Source organism: Stegostoma tigrinum, chromosome 21 (genome assembly GCF_030684315.1).
Source record: "Stegostoma tigrinum isolate sSteTig4 chromosome 21, sSteTig4.hap1, whole genome shotgun sequence".
Lineage (NCBI taxonomy): Eukaryota > Metazoa > Chordata > Chondrichthyes > Orectolobiformes > Stegostomatidae > Stegostoma > Stegostoma tigrinum.
The window spans coordinates 11,306,603-11,319,458 of record NC_081374.1 but is presented as its reverse complement, the minus strand read 5'-3'; the positions used below and the strand labels follow the sequence as shown (position 1 = coordinate 11,319,458).

At 41.3% G+C, this 12,856-nt stretch overlaps 1 protein-coding gene across 10 annotated transcripts in view; it reads left to right on the top strand.

The window, feature by feature from the left end:
- The window catches only part of LOC125462861 (uncharacterized), a 163,669-nt gene extending 152,921 nt beyond the window's left edge, over window positions 1-10,748 (top strand). For all 10 annotated transcript variants that reach the window (XM_059653343.1, XM_059653341.1, XM_048553303.2 and 7 more), the window contains 2 exons: window positions 3,046-3,097; window positions 6,603-10,748. In XM_059653343.1, the coding sequence (XP_059509326.1) occupies window positions 3,046-3,073 (28 nt within the window). In that variant the 3' untranslated portion in view covers window positions 3,074-3,097; window positions 6,603-10,748. The remainder of the gene's footprint in view (window positions 1-3,045; window positions 3,098-6,602) is intronic.
- Window positions 10,749-12,856: the final 2,108 nt, after the last annotated feature.

The window sequence follows — 12,856 nt, the reverse complement described above, 5'->3', positions numbered from 1 at the left end:
CTCCAGCATCGGCAGTTCTTACTATCTCTTGCCAGTGGTGGTGTTCCCTTGCATTCCCTGCCCATGTCCATCTGGGTGTTAGGGGTTAAAGGTTTGAGAGGTGCTGTTAAAGGAGGTTTAGCAAGTTATTGCAGTGCATCTTGTGAATAGGACACACTGCAGACATGAGTGTGCTGACTGTGGTGGGTGTGAATGTTGAAGGTGCTGGCTGGTGTGTAAGCCAAGTGTCTGCTTTGTCCAGGATAATGCCAAGCTTTTTGCGTGTCTTTGGAGCTGTACAAATCCAGACAAATGTATTCCATCACACTCCTGGCTTGTGCCTTGTAGGTAGTGAACAGGCTTTGGAGAGCGAGGAGATAAATTCGTTACTGCACAATACCAAGCCTCAGATCCATTCTAGTAGTCACAGTATGGATGGTCCAGTCTGTTTCTGGTCAATGGTAATGCACCTATACCCAGAAATGATGAAGCAGATGAGGTCATTGGTGCTGTGCCTCATTCCCAGGCATGACGTATGCTGTTCATATTATTGTGTCGACCTTACCATTTAGCCAAACAAGCTAATCGACTTCGGCAGAAATATTTACCTACAGTGAAACTGATCATTTCATACAGTGACACAACCTTTATCTGCTTTCCAAACAGTAACACAGCAAGTTACAGTCTTCTTGTATAAACAACAGTTCATAGTTCATAACCACAAACTTATTTATTTTTAAGTACATAATTCCTCACCATCATACCACGAGCATTAAGATGACCGTTATATGTACGGCTTCTCTCAAAGCATATCAGCATGGATAGAGCATTAGCTAACCAATAGAAAACTAATAGTTGGGATAAGGGAGACGTTTTAGGGTGGCAACTTGTAACCAATGAAGTGCTACAGGGATCAGTGATGGAGCTGCAATTATTTACAATATGAGTGACTTGGAAGAGTAAAGTGAATGTACAGTAGTTGTTGACACAAAAATAGTTAGAAGGCAAGTGGTGAGGATAATACATAGACTCTGCATTGGGAAATAGACAAGTTAAGTGAGTGGGCAAAACTTAGCAGGTGGAATATAAACATAGGGAATTGTGAGGTACTGTACTTTGGCAGGAAGAATAGAGGAGCTGGATATTATTTAAATAAAGGAAGACTGAAGATAGGTTCAGATCAGAGGGATTTGGGAGTCCTCATCCATTAATCATGTAAAATTAGCATCCACTTTAAAGGGGTAATAGGGAAGGCAATTGGAATGTTCAACTTAATTTCAAACATAATGGAGTAAGTATAAAGATAGAAAAAATTTAGTGCACTAGAGAAATCACAACTGGAATCTGAGAATAGTTTTGGGCCCCTTATCTAAGGAAAGATATGTAGGCATTAGAGAGAAGGCTGACAAGGCTGATATGAGAATGGTTGGACTGTCTTATGAGGAGATGTTGAGTAGATTAGGCCTGTACCCATTGAAATATAGAAAAGATGAGACAACCTTATTGAAACATTCTGAGGGAAGATGTGGAATAGTTTCCCTTGTGGAAGAGTCTAGCACTGGAGGGTATAATCTCAGAAGAAAGAATCATACATTTAAGATAGTGAGAGGAGGAATTTCTTCTCTCAGTGCATTGTGATTCTATGAAATTCTTTACTACAGAGGGCTGTCAGGGCTGGTATCATTCAAAATGTACAAGGCTAAGCTAGACAGATTTTAATAAGGGAATCAACAGTTATGGGGAAAAGGTAGGAAGGTGGAGTAAAGGTTATCAGATTGGCTATGATTTCCTTGAATGGTGCAGTAGAATTGATGGGCTGAATGGTCTACTTGTGCTCCTATCGCTGATGGTCATGGTTAAGCATGTTTTGTAAATGATTAACATTCGCTGGGGGAGGGCTAGCAAATGGAGTAGACCAATAAGTAAAGTTACATAACTTGGGATTCAGGGTGAGCTTGCCAATTAGATACAAAATCAGCTTTACAGTAAGAAACAGAGGGTGGTGATGAAAGGTTGTTTTTTTCGACTGAAGAGTTGTGACCAGTGATGTTCCACAGGGATTGGTACTAGGTCTATTTTTGTTTGATTTTTATAAATTATTTGGATGACAATGTAGGAGGCATGGTTGGTAAGTTTGCAATTGATATCAAAATTTATGTTATAGTGAAGAAGGTTACCTAAAATTGCAAAGAGATCTTGATCAATTGGGTCAACGGATGGAAGAGTGGCAGATGGAGTTTAATTTGGATAAAATTAGGTTGCATTTTGAGAACACAAACAACGGCAAGACGTTTGCAATTAATGGTAGGGCCATGTGTGGTGTTGTGAAACAGAGAGACCTAGGGGTTCAGGTACATAATTCTATGAAATTTGCATCACAGGTAGACGGATGGTTAAGAAGGCATTCAGCACACTTGCCTTCATTATTCAGACCTTTGAGTAGAAGAAGTGTGATGTCATTTTGAGGTTGTACAGGATATTGGTGAGGCCTCTTCCAGAGTACTACCTGCAGCTCTGATCGTCCTGTAATAGAAAAGATATTGTTAAACTAGGAACGGTTTAGAAAAGACTTTACAGGATGTTGCTGGGCATGGAAGGTATGCGATATAAAAGTAGACTAGAAAGAGTGGGACTTTTGTCACTGGAGCATAGCAAGTTGCAAGATGACGCTATAGAAGTTTATAAAATCAAGAGGGGCATAGGTAAGGTGAAAGACAAGGATCTCTTCTTAAAACAAGGGGACATATATTTAAGGTGAGAGGAGAAAGATTTAAAAAGGACATGGGCAACTTTACTAGAGGAAGTGGTGGATGCAGGTAGAGTTACAACGTTTAAAAGACATTTGGACAAGATCATGATTAGGAAAGGTTTGGAGGGATATGGGCCAAGTGCAGGCAGGTGGGACTAGTTCAGTTTGGGAACATGGTCAGCATAGACTGGTTGAACAGAAGGGCCTGTTTCCATTCTGTATGGCTCCATAAGTTATCAAATAGTAAACTGGTTAAGATTTGGCACTGAAGTGTTGCTCAGGAAGTTCACCAATCTCCTGCAATTTTCTCATTACAGTGAAAGCTTCCTGGTAACAGAAGTCTAAGGGCGATAAAGGAGTGGGAGAATGGTAAGTCTAAACTGTACTTCCCAATACTGGTAATGATCCAGTGATTGGGGATGTATATACAAGACCAGTTCTTCTGTTGACAGGTACTAATGACATACACTGTCACAGTGTTTAATAGGCCATTGTTTTATCCCACATCCTCACCAGTGCTGCACCTGCTGTACTGTGGCAGAGACATTGGGCTGCTGAAAGAAAGATATTTTAACTGCCTTTTGGTTGAGATGTCAAACCAAGGCTCAGTCTTCCCTCTCAGGCCAATGTAAAAGTTGTGATGGCCCTGTTACGAAGAAGAGAATACAGCTTCTGCGTGCTGTCCCAGCCAATATTCTTCCTCCAACCCATGTTGGTAAATGGAATATCGCAACATTAGTACATTGGGACTTGAGGGCTACTGTGCTACCATATTTCAGCAGCAGCCTTAGTTCAATGATCTATTTTACTGCCAAGCGTCAAACACTTTTCTATTATTCTGTAAATAAGTATACCTTTCAGTGTGGAGTATAGCTGTGTAGAATCATGGAAGGAGGTTTGTCATGTGTAGGCTATTCAACTGAAAGAACTAACAGTTTGTCCCAATTTCTCACTGTTTCCCTGAACTCTGTATTATTTTCTTTTCAAATTTATAACCAGTTCCCTTAGAAAGTTATCATTGAGTCTGCATTTAGAGATACATTGGGATCCAATTGAAACAGTTGAGTAAAAATATCTCCACACCTGACTTCAACCTATAAAAACACTAGCTTTATAAAGAACAAAAACAAAGTTGCTGGAAAAGCTCACCAGGACTTGACAGCATCTGTGAAGGAAAAAACAGAGTTAACCTTTCAAGTCCGGTGACCCTTCCTTGGAACTGATGGTGGCTGGGAAAATGTCAGTTTATATGCAGAAAATAGGGAGGTGGGTGAGGTAAGGAGTAAACTATAGAGTAGAGCCTAAAGAGAGAGAAGACCTGCATCTACCCTGTCCAATCCTGTTAGAATTTTATGTTTCTATGAGGTCCCCCTTCATTCGTCTTAACTCTAGTGAAAACAATCCCAACCTAATTAATATCTTGTCATATGCCAGACCCACCATCCCCAGAATCAGCCTGGAAAACCTTTGCTGCACAACCTCAAGATCAAGAGCATCCTTCCTCAGAAAAGGAGACCAAAACTGCACACAGTATTCCCGGTGTGGTCTCACTAAGACCCTGTATAATTGCAACAACACATCCCTGTTCCTGTACTCAGAATCTCTTGCAATGAAGGCCAATATACCACTGGCTTTCTTTATCACCTGCTGCACCTGCATGCTTACCTTCAGCAACTGATGCCCCAGGTCCTGCTGCACACTCCCCTCTCCCAATTTACAGACATTCAGGTGGTAATCTGCCTTGTTTTGCTTCCAAAGTGAATGACCTCATATTTATACAAATTATACTGCATCTTCCATTGATTTGCCCACTCACCCAACTTGTCGAGATCATTGCTGAAGGATCTCTGTATCCTCGTCATAGTTCACCCTCCCACCCAAATTGGTATCATCTGCAGTCTCAGAGAAGTTACATTTTATCCCTTCATCCAAATCATTAATATATATTGTGAATAGTCCCAGCACCGATCCCTGTGGCATCCTACTAGTTACTGCCTGCCAATTTGGAAATAACCCATTAATTCCTGTTCTTTGCTTCCTCTCTGCCAACCAGTTTCCAAGCCATTTCAATGCACACCCCAATCCCATGCACTTTAATCTTGCACAGTAATCTCTTAATGTGGCTCTTTATCAAATGCTTTCTGAAAGTTCAAATATACTACATTGACTGGGTCCTCCTTGTCAACTCTGCTAGTTACATCTTCATAGAATTCCAAGAGATTTGTCAAGTATGATTTGCCCTTCATAAATCCATGCTGACTCTGTCTGATCCTGCAACTGCTTTCTAAATGCTCCGCTATGAAATCCTTGACAACAGACTCAAGAATTTTCCCCACTACCAATGTTAGGCTCACCGGTCTATAATTCCCATTTTCCCTCTGCCTCCCTTTCTGAATATTGGAGTGACATTATCCACCCTCCAATCTGCAGGGACTGTTCCAGAGTCTATAGAATCCAGGAAGATGACCACCATTGCATCCACTATTTTGGAGCTACTTTCTTAAGTACTCTGGGATGTAAATTATCAGGCACTGAGGTTTTATTGGCCTTCAATCCCAACAATTTTCCAGCATCAATCCTCTACTAATATTGATCTCCCTCATCTCTTCCTTCTCACTAAGCCTTGCATCCTGCAACAATTTTGGTATCCAATTTGTGTGCTCTTTTGTGAAGACAGAGCCAAAGTATGTGTTCAGTTCCTTTGCCCTGTCTAAAACATTCCCCCGTTTCTGTCTCTAGGGGAATTACATTTGTCTTTACCAATCTCTTTCTCCTCACGAGAAAGATTTGCTTCTCAGCTCCATAGATCCCTTTATTCTGCGAGCTACCAGAGTAGAATTGAACTAATGACAATACCTCAAAAGTATGTTAAGAATGAATTCTAATCTTAGAGATAATGGGAACTGCAGATGCTGGAGAATCTGAGATAACAAAGTGTGGAACTGGATGAACACAGCAGGCCAAACAGCATCTTAGGAGCACTAAAACTGAGGTTTCGGGCCTCGAACCTTCATCAGAGAGGGGGATGGAGAGAGGTATCTGAAATAAATAGGGAGAGAGGGAGAGGCAGACTGAAGATGGATAGAGGAGAAGATAGGTGGAGAGGAGAGTATAGCTGGGGAGGTAGGGATGGAATAGGTCAGTCCAGGGAGGACGGACAGGTCAAGGGGGCGGGATGAGGTTAGTAGGTAGGAAATGGAGGTGCGGCTTGAGGTGGGAGGAGGGGATAGGTGAGCCGAAGAACAGGTTAGGGGGCGGGAACGAGCTCGGCTGGTTTTGGGATGCAGTGGGGGGAGGGGAGATTTTGAAGCTTGTGAAATCCTCATTGATACCATTGGGCTGCAGGGTTCCTAAGCGGAATATGACTTGCTGTTCCTGCAACCTTTGTGTGGCATCATTATGGCACTGCAGGAGGCCCAGGATGGACATGTCGTCTAAGGAATAGGAGGGGGAGTTAAAATGGTTCGCGACTGGGAGGTGCAGTTATTTATTGTGAACCGAGCGTAGGTGTTCTGCAAAGCGGTCCCCAAGCCTCCGCTTGGTTTCCCTAATGTAGTGGAAGCCACACCGGGTACAGTGGATAGAGTATACTACATTGGCAGATGTGCAGGGGAACATCTGCTTGATGTGGAAAGTTATCTTGGGGCCTGGGATGGGGGTGAGGGAGGAGGTGGGGGGGCAAGTGTAGCACTTCCCATCCCCCTTTTCTGATGAACGGTCTAGGCCCGAAACGACAGCTTTTGTGCTCCTAAGATGCTGCTTGGCCTGCTGAGTTCACCCAGCTCCACACCTTATTATATTAAATTCTAATGTTATTTTGTTTTAAATGTTATATTCCCTGCAGACGGTAAAGTTCTTGCCTTTTTTCTTGCAGCTTTGTGAACTCCATGGGCACTGGCTTCCATGAAGCAACAAATGGCTTTTCTTCACATATTAATGCAGCTGGAAATCCCCTCAAATTCCCCTGAAATGTTCAGTGAAGCCTGAACTGCGTGTTATCATTGTGCTGGATACTGGCTGCAACAAACTGGGCTGCACCCCAAGCAATTTGAGCACTCGAATTAGCAGTGGTGAAAAGACAAACAATCTAAAGTCCCTGCAGCACACAAAAGAGATTTTACATTTTATGTGACATCACCAACTGGGCAACACAAGCAGCACAATGAGCAGTTTGTGTTTAAAAGCAGAGAAGGAGTATGAGCTGAATAATTCCTCCCGACTTGTCCCATGCCGAGCTGTTCCTGTTGCTTCGAGTTAATCAAGGGGAGTGTGAGCTGTACCAGTCATTCAAGACTTCCTGCAAACAGTTGCCTCTTAATGAGAAATTATTTTTATATTTACAAAACAGAAACTGCTTAAAGAGTAGAATAGTAGCCAAAGCAAGGGTTAGAGTCTTCAAAAGTTACCAATATTCATTGAGCTTATCGACTGGCATCACCAAGTCACATCATGTTAACAATTTCTGGTTGCCATGGCATCACTGAGTCAACTTGATGCAATGGCACTATTGATTTATTAATCTATTTACACTTGGTCCTTGTAGAGCATCTAATCCAATGGAATCAATATTGAGGTGTCAACTCAGATCACTGGATTACTATTGTGTCTTAAAGATATCAAGCCTACTCTCCTTTAAAGACTCAGCTGACATCTGTCAATTGTACTTTGCTTCAACTCTGCTATAACTTCCTCCAGCTCCAAGAACTCTGTTGATAATGAAGTTTTGTTTAGTTTGTTGGTTCCTGATAGCACTGACAATGTTGGAAACTTGAGATGAATACATTTTTAAAATAATTTCTACCAGCGTTCGTGAAAAATGTGATTTCAGAATAACTTTGTTCAAATGAATTTTAATGTAATGCTGTACTTCCTTGACTAATGTGTGGGCGTTTGGTGTAGAATTTTCACCAACTTCACTTGAAAATTACTGTGTATCTGCACTCCCATTTTCTCAGCACTTTTTAAAAAATTGGTGATTGTTCATATTTTGCGCATTTTCTGTTTCGTTCTTTAATGGATGTGGTAGATTTTGTTCCATTGCTCAAATGGTTTTCTTTAGTATTACCAATTGCCACTAATTATTAATGCCAAAACCCTAGTCCCTGCCTTTATCAAGTCAAAGCATCCAAAGCTGCCTCTCCCATCATATTTCTACCTCCCCCCAGCTCCCTTGAGCAGCCACATGTATGAGTTTCTTGGCCTCTGTCAGAAGATGCTGCAGGCCATTCAGCCACTCGATCCTGCTCCATTATGCAGTAGTGGTACTTTCAACTGATGGTTTTAGCTCCTATTTCTACTTCCTATTTTCCCTCTTCCCTCGTGAAGCACAAACTGACCCTCCAGCATAGTTTGGATTCTTGCTGCCTTTATTCTACTGCCATTTCCAGAGCTGCTAAAACAAAATAAAACAAACTGCATTACTATTACTATAGCACTTTTAACTTAGTAAAATATCCACTGGTACTCCACAGAAGATTTCATTAAACAAATTCTGCCAAATATTAGAATGGGTGATCAAAAGTTTTGACTTCTGGTAGGTTTTTAAAGAGTGTCTTGAACAGAGAGCCTGTAGAGAAATTTCCAGAGTGGAAGTCCTGTGTATCTGAAATAATAGCTACCAATGGAATGAACAAAATGCAGAGGTACGTGAGACCAGAACTGATGGAATGCAGGTAACCTCAGAGGGTTACAGGATTCGAAGAGGCTGTAGAACTAAGGGAGGAAGGGTGAAAACATAAAGTTGGCAGACACTAGCCGTACAGGATCTGGTGAGGTTGCACCTTAATCTCTTTCCGCAAATATTTATATACCTACTCGGTAGTAGTTCAGGGAATGTTCACTTAACTGATTCCTAGGATGGAGAGGCTGTCTTATGAGGAAAGGGTGAACAGGTTGAGCATATGCTCCTAGAAGCTTGGATGAATGAGAGGTAATGTTATTGAAGCATGTAAAATTCTAAAGATGTTTGACTGGTTTGACATTGAGAAGATCTTTCCTCTCATGGTGAAATCTAGAACTAGGAACACAGGTTAAAGATTAGGAGTCTTGTGTTTAAGAGGAAGATTTTTTTTTCCTCTCAGATGGTCATCTCTTTGGAATTCTCTTCCAGAATGAGCAGTGGAGGCTAGCTCATTAAATATATTCAAGGCTGAGTTAACAGATTGTTGATTGACAAATGAGCCAAATATTATAGGTCACCATGCAGGAAAGTGGCATTAAGATTGCAGTCATATCTGTTATAATTCTATTGAATAGCAGATCATGTTTGAGGGGCCAAACAGCCTATTTCTGATCCTATTTCCAATGATCAAAACAGAAATTATCATGTCTCGGCAAGCAGGGAAGATGGGGAAATGGGATTTGGTGCACGTTACAAATGGGCAGACTTTGTGCCGGAGAGGAATTTCTTAAAAACCTTTTGCCTGATATCTTTACAGTCCCACTGTAATGCTTTAGAAATCCCAAAAGGAAATGCTGGTAAATAGGATAAGATTAATTTAGGATACCTGATCATCTTGGACGAGTTGGATTGAAGAGTCTGTTTCTGTACTGCACAACAGCATGACACTTTGACCTCTCTTTAACTTTGTTATCAACCGCCTTCTCAAGTTCTGTTTTCTCCTTCTTGCTCTTGCTTTCAGTTCTTGTCTTCCTCTACGCTGCAATGCAATTTGAGATGTCGCTGTATACAGAACTCTGTAGCTATTGAAGTCATTGCGAGCCATTTTTAGCGACCTGATAATAATATCTACTGCATGATTGACACAGTATTATTACACAGCAGAATAAAAATTAAGTTGGATAAGATTAATAGCATCAATCTGGGAATGATATAGATTGGGAAAGGAATTCATGTGGCAATGACAGGTTTGTTTTGTGTTGATGTTGGAACAAAATATCGTAATAGTTTAGATTATGTATTTGATACCATGAGCATACCAGAATGTAAGCTGAACTGATGATGGGGTTGCCTACTCAGGTTTGATTTATTCCTTAAACTTTCTTTATATTGCCTCCAACCACCCTGCCCAGTCAGTCAGCCGTTTTCTAACCATCTCCTTTAACTAAAGAGAATTTTGAAAAGAGACTCAGAGATAGTGGGAACTGCCGATGCTGGAGAATCTGAGATAACAAGGTGTAGAGCTGAATGAAGGGTCCAGACCTGAAACATCAGCCTTCCTGCTCCTCTGAAGCTGCTTGGCCTGCTGTGTTCATCCAGCTCTACACCTGGTTACCTCAAAATTTTCAAAAGTTTTTTTTTCAATTATTCTTTTCTCCCTGGTTGTCCTGGAGATTAATTTTTAATTCCTAGCAATGCTGGGAGGTTGGAAACATCTAGACCTGTCATGTTCTTCAAACGTCAGGAATAAGTAGGCTCTTTCGTATGTGTAACCAAAACCGTACACCCAGTTTAAACAGCCTCTGTATTTTGCTACACAGTGTGCAAGAGAGACAACCTTCTCCACTAGGTTTCACGAGCTAAATGACCCTGAAAGAAGTCATGCAATACTTCAGCTGGCTCACTGCATATACATCTTGCTGTGATGGATTCACAACATGAATAAATTTCCTAAATGTAGCTTTGCAACATGTTCAACATAGGGTTGTGGTGTTTTCATTTGAAGGAGAGAGCTTCATGCACTTTTGACGTTAGCTGGTGATGTAAGAATGTCAGTGGGTTGTACAAACGTTCTCTTGGTAGGCCATGGTGGTTTGCCAGCTAATTTAAGAACAGCCTTCCAGCCAGGGGATACTGTACAACAACTTTAGTGCAAATGTGACATATTGACGTACTTGACGTTTGACTTCCTCTGAAACCTGACGCATTTTGACAAGTTGAGTGGACTACCAGCAAAGTATAACTGTCTTGATATTGTTTGATGTAATACCTGCTTTCCACCTTATGGGGAGACATGACATGAGCTGACCTTGTGTCAAGAGTTGCTTCTGCTTCTGTTTCTATATTGTATTCAAGGCACAGCGCGTAGCAAAATGAAAATTAAATGTACCAGTTACCATGTGACTTGTCTTTTGTCTTATTCTTTCATTGGTGTCTTGACAACACCCAAGCTCTCCTGTCAACCTTTGTGAAGTTTGACTCTATAAACACCATGCCGCAATAAGATGTAACACTGCACAGTGTCTTGTGAATGTTGCAGCATTTGGTATGCAGTTAAAGCTCAGGTTTTGGGAATCTGGTGCTTAAGGCATAATAATGCAACATATTAATGAATAGAGCAATGAGGTTTATGCAAAACACAGCAGGAATACAAATCTCAAATGAAACGCAAAGTCTTCAGGGGACTGGACAGTGATATTAGGGGGATGTTTATTTTTGTAGGGGGATGCTAAAAATAGAGAACATTATGTTGAAATAAGAGCAACCCCTTTTAAGTCAGGGATGAGGACTTTTTCTTTCCTCGCAAGGTCTTCGGTGGAATTTCCTTCCCCTGAAGGTAATGGAGGCATGGCCTTAACATTTACACATATTAAGTTGATGTATTTCTGATGGACAAGAAAGCCAAGAGTTATGAGTGGGGACAGAGAGAAAAACAAGGCTAGGAAATAACCAGAGATGGGTCTAGGCCTGAAACATCAGCTTTCCTACTCCCAAGATGCTGCTGGGCCAGCTGTGTTCATCCAGCTCCACACCTTGGTATTTAGGACAATAACTAGATCCGCCACAACCTTACAGACGTGTGAACCAGACTCAAAGGCTTTTTCATTCTCCTCTGTTCCCAAAATACCTGGCATATTCAGTGGACCTGACGAATGGTCACAGAGCTAAATCACTACCTATTTTTCTCTGCAAAGTCACTGCCAAACCTTTTGAGTGTTTTCAGTATTTTCCTAGTAAGATATTAACTGGTCTGACTGTAGCAAAACTCAAGTTTTCCAAAAGTAATCACAGACAATCCACAGATCCCACAAGTCCTCACATCCTATTGAAAGGACTACATCATACTCTGTTTATCATTGCCCTGACCGGTGTTTGGTCTTCCATTGCAGAGGTTCAAGGAATAGTTGTCATAATTCAGTCCAAAGATGTGCAGGCTAGGTGGAATGGCCATGCTAAATTGCCTGTAGTGTCCAGGGATATGTAGCTTAGGTGGGTTACAGGGGGATGGGTTTGGGTGGGAGGCTCAAAATGTCAGTGTGGACCTTGTAGGCCGAAAGGCCTGTTTCCATGCTGTAGGTATGATCTATGAATTTAAGTGTGCAGCTTCATGTGACTGATTAGAAAATGAATGTGAATTCTTAAGCAAAGAGAAAAGTGGCTGAAAGTTGTTTCAAAGCTGTTGCTATGAAACCATTCAAGCATCCCTCTCATGGAAAATTTACCAACAGTGTCCAAATATAAAAAAAAAATCACATTATGTTGCGTGGCCTATCTTCACCAATTGGGCTGCAGAGGTTCAAGAAGGGAGCTCATCCTCACCTTTTCAAAGGTAGCTAGAGATAGGTAACAAGTGCTGGTCTGTCCAGTGATTCGCACTTCCATAAGAGAATAAAAAAAGTCATGTATATTTGCCTCTTGTCTATCAACTATATATCCAGCCACTGTGCATAAAGTATAAAAATAACTAAGATTGCAGATCAGATCTCATCCCAAAGTCACTTTGTTAAAGTTTTGCAAGATTCGATATTTCCTATTCGACCTGATCATGGCACACCTCTGCAGTAGGTGGAACTTGAACTCAGCCCACCGAGGTCAGAGATAGGGACAGTACGACAGGACAACAGAGGTTTCTTGCACAATTAGGCCAAACTGGCCTGTGGGGAGAATGTGATCGTGCTTCACCAATGTTATGTCAACGTTTTATCAAACAAAAAGCTTGATAAGCCTGTTTATTTTCAGCTCATCTCTCACTGATGAAATATCTAAACAAGTCATGACAATGAGATTGATGTTCATTGAGGTAGCTGGATCTGTTCACTGAGTTGAGCAATAGCTGAATGAGTGGAAGCTTTGATCAGCTAAAGATAGTGTTGAATAAGCTCATATCTGTAATCAGACAAGGTTGCAGAGATGAACGGGACTTTCTTCTGGAAATTCTACAATGATCTTTCTGATCTCTGCCCTAGCTTCAGCAATAGATCCCGCTATATTATTTTGAAAAAGAGCAT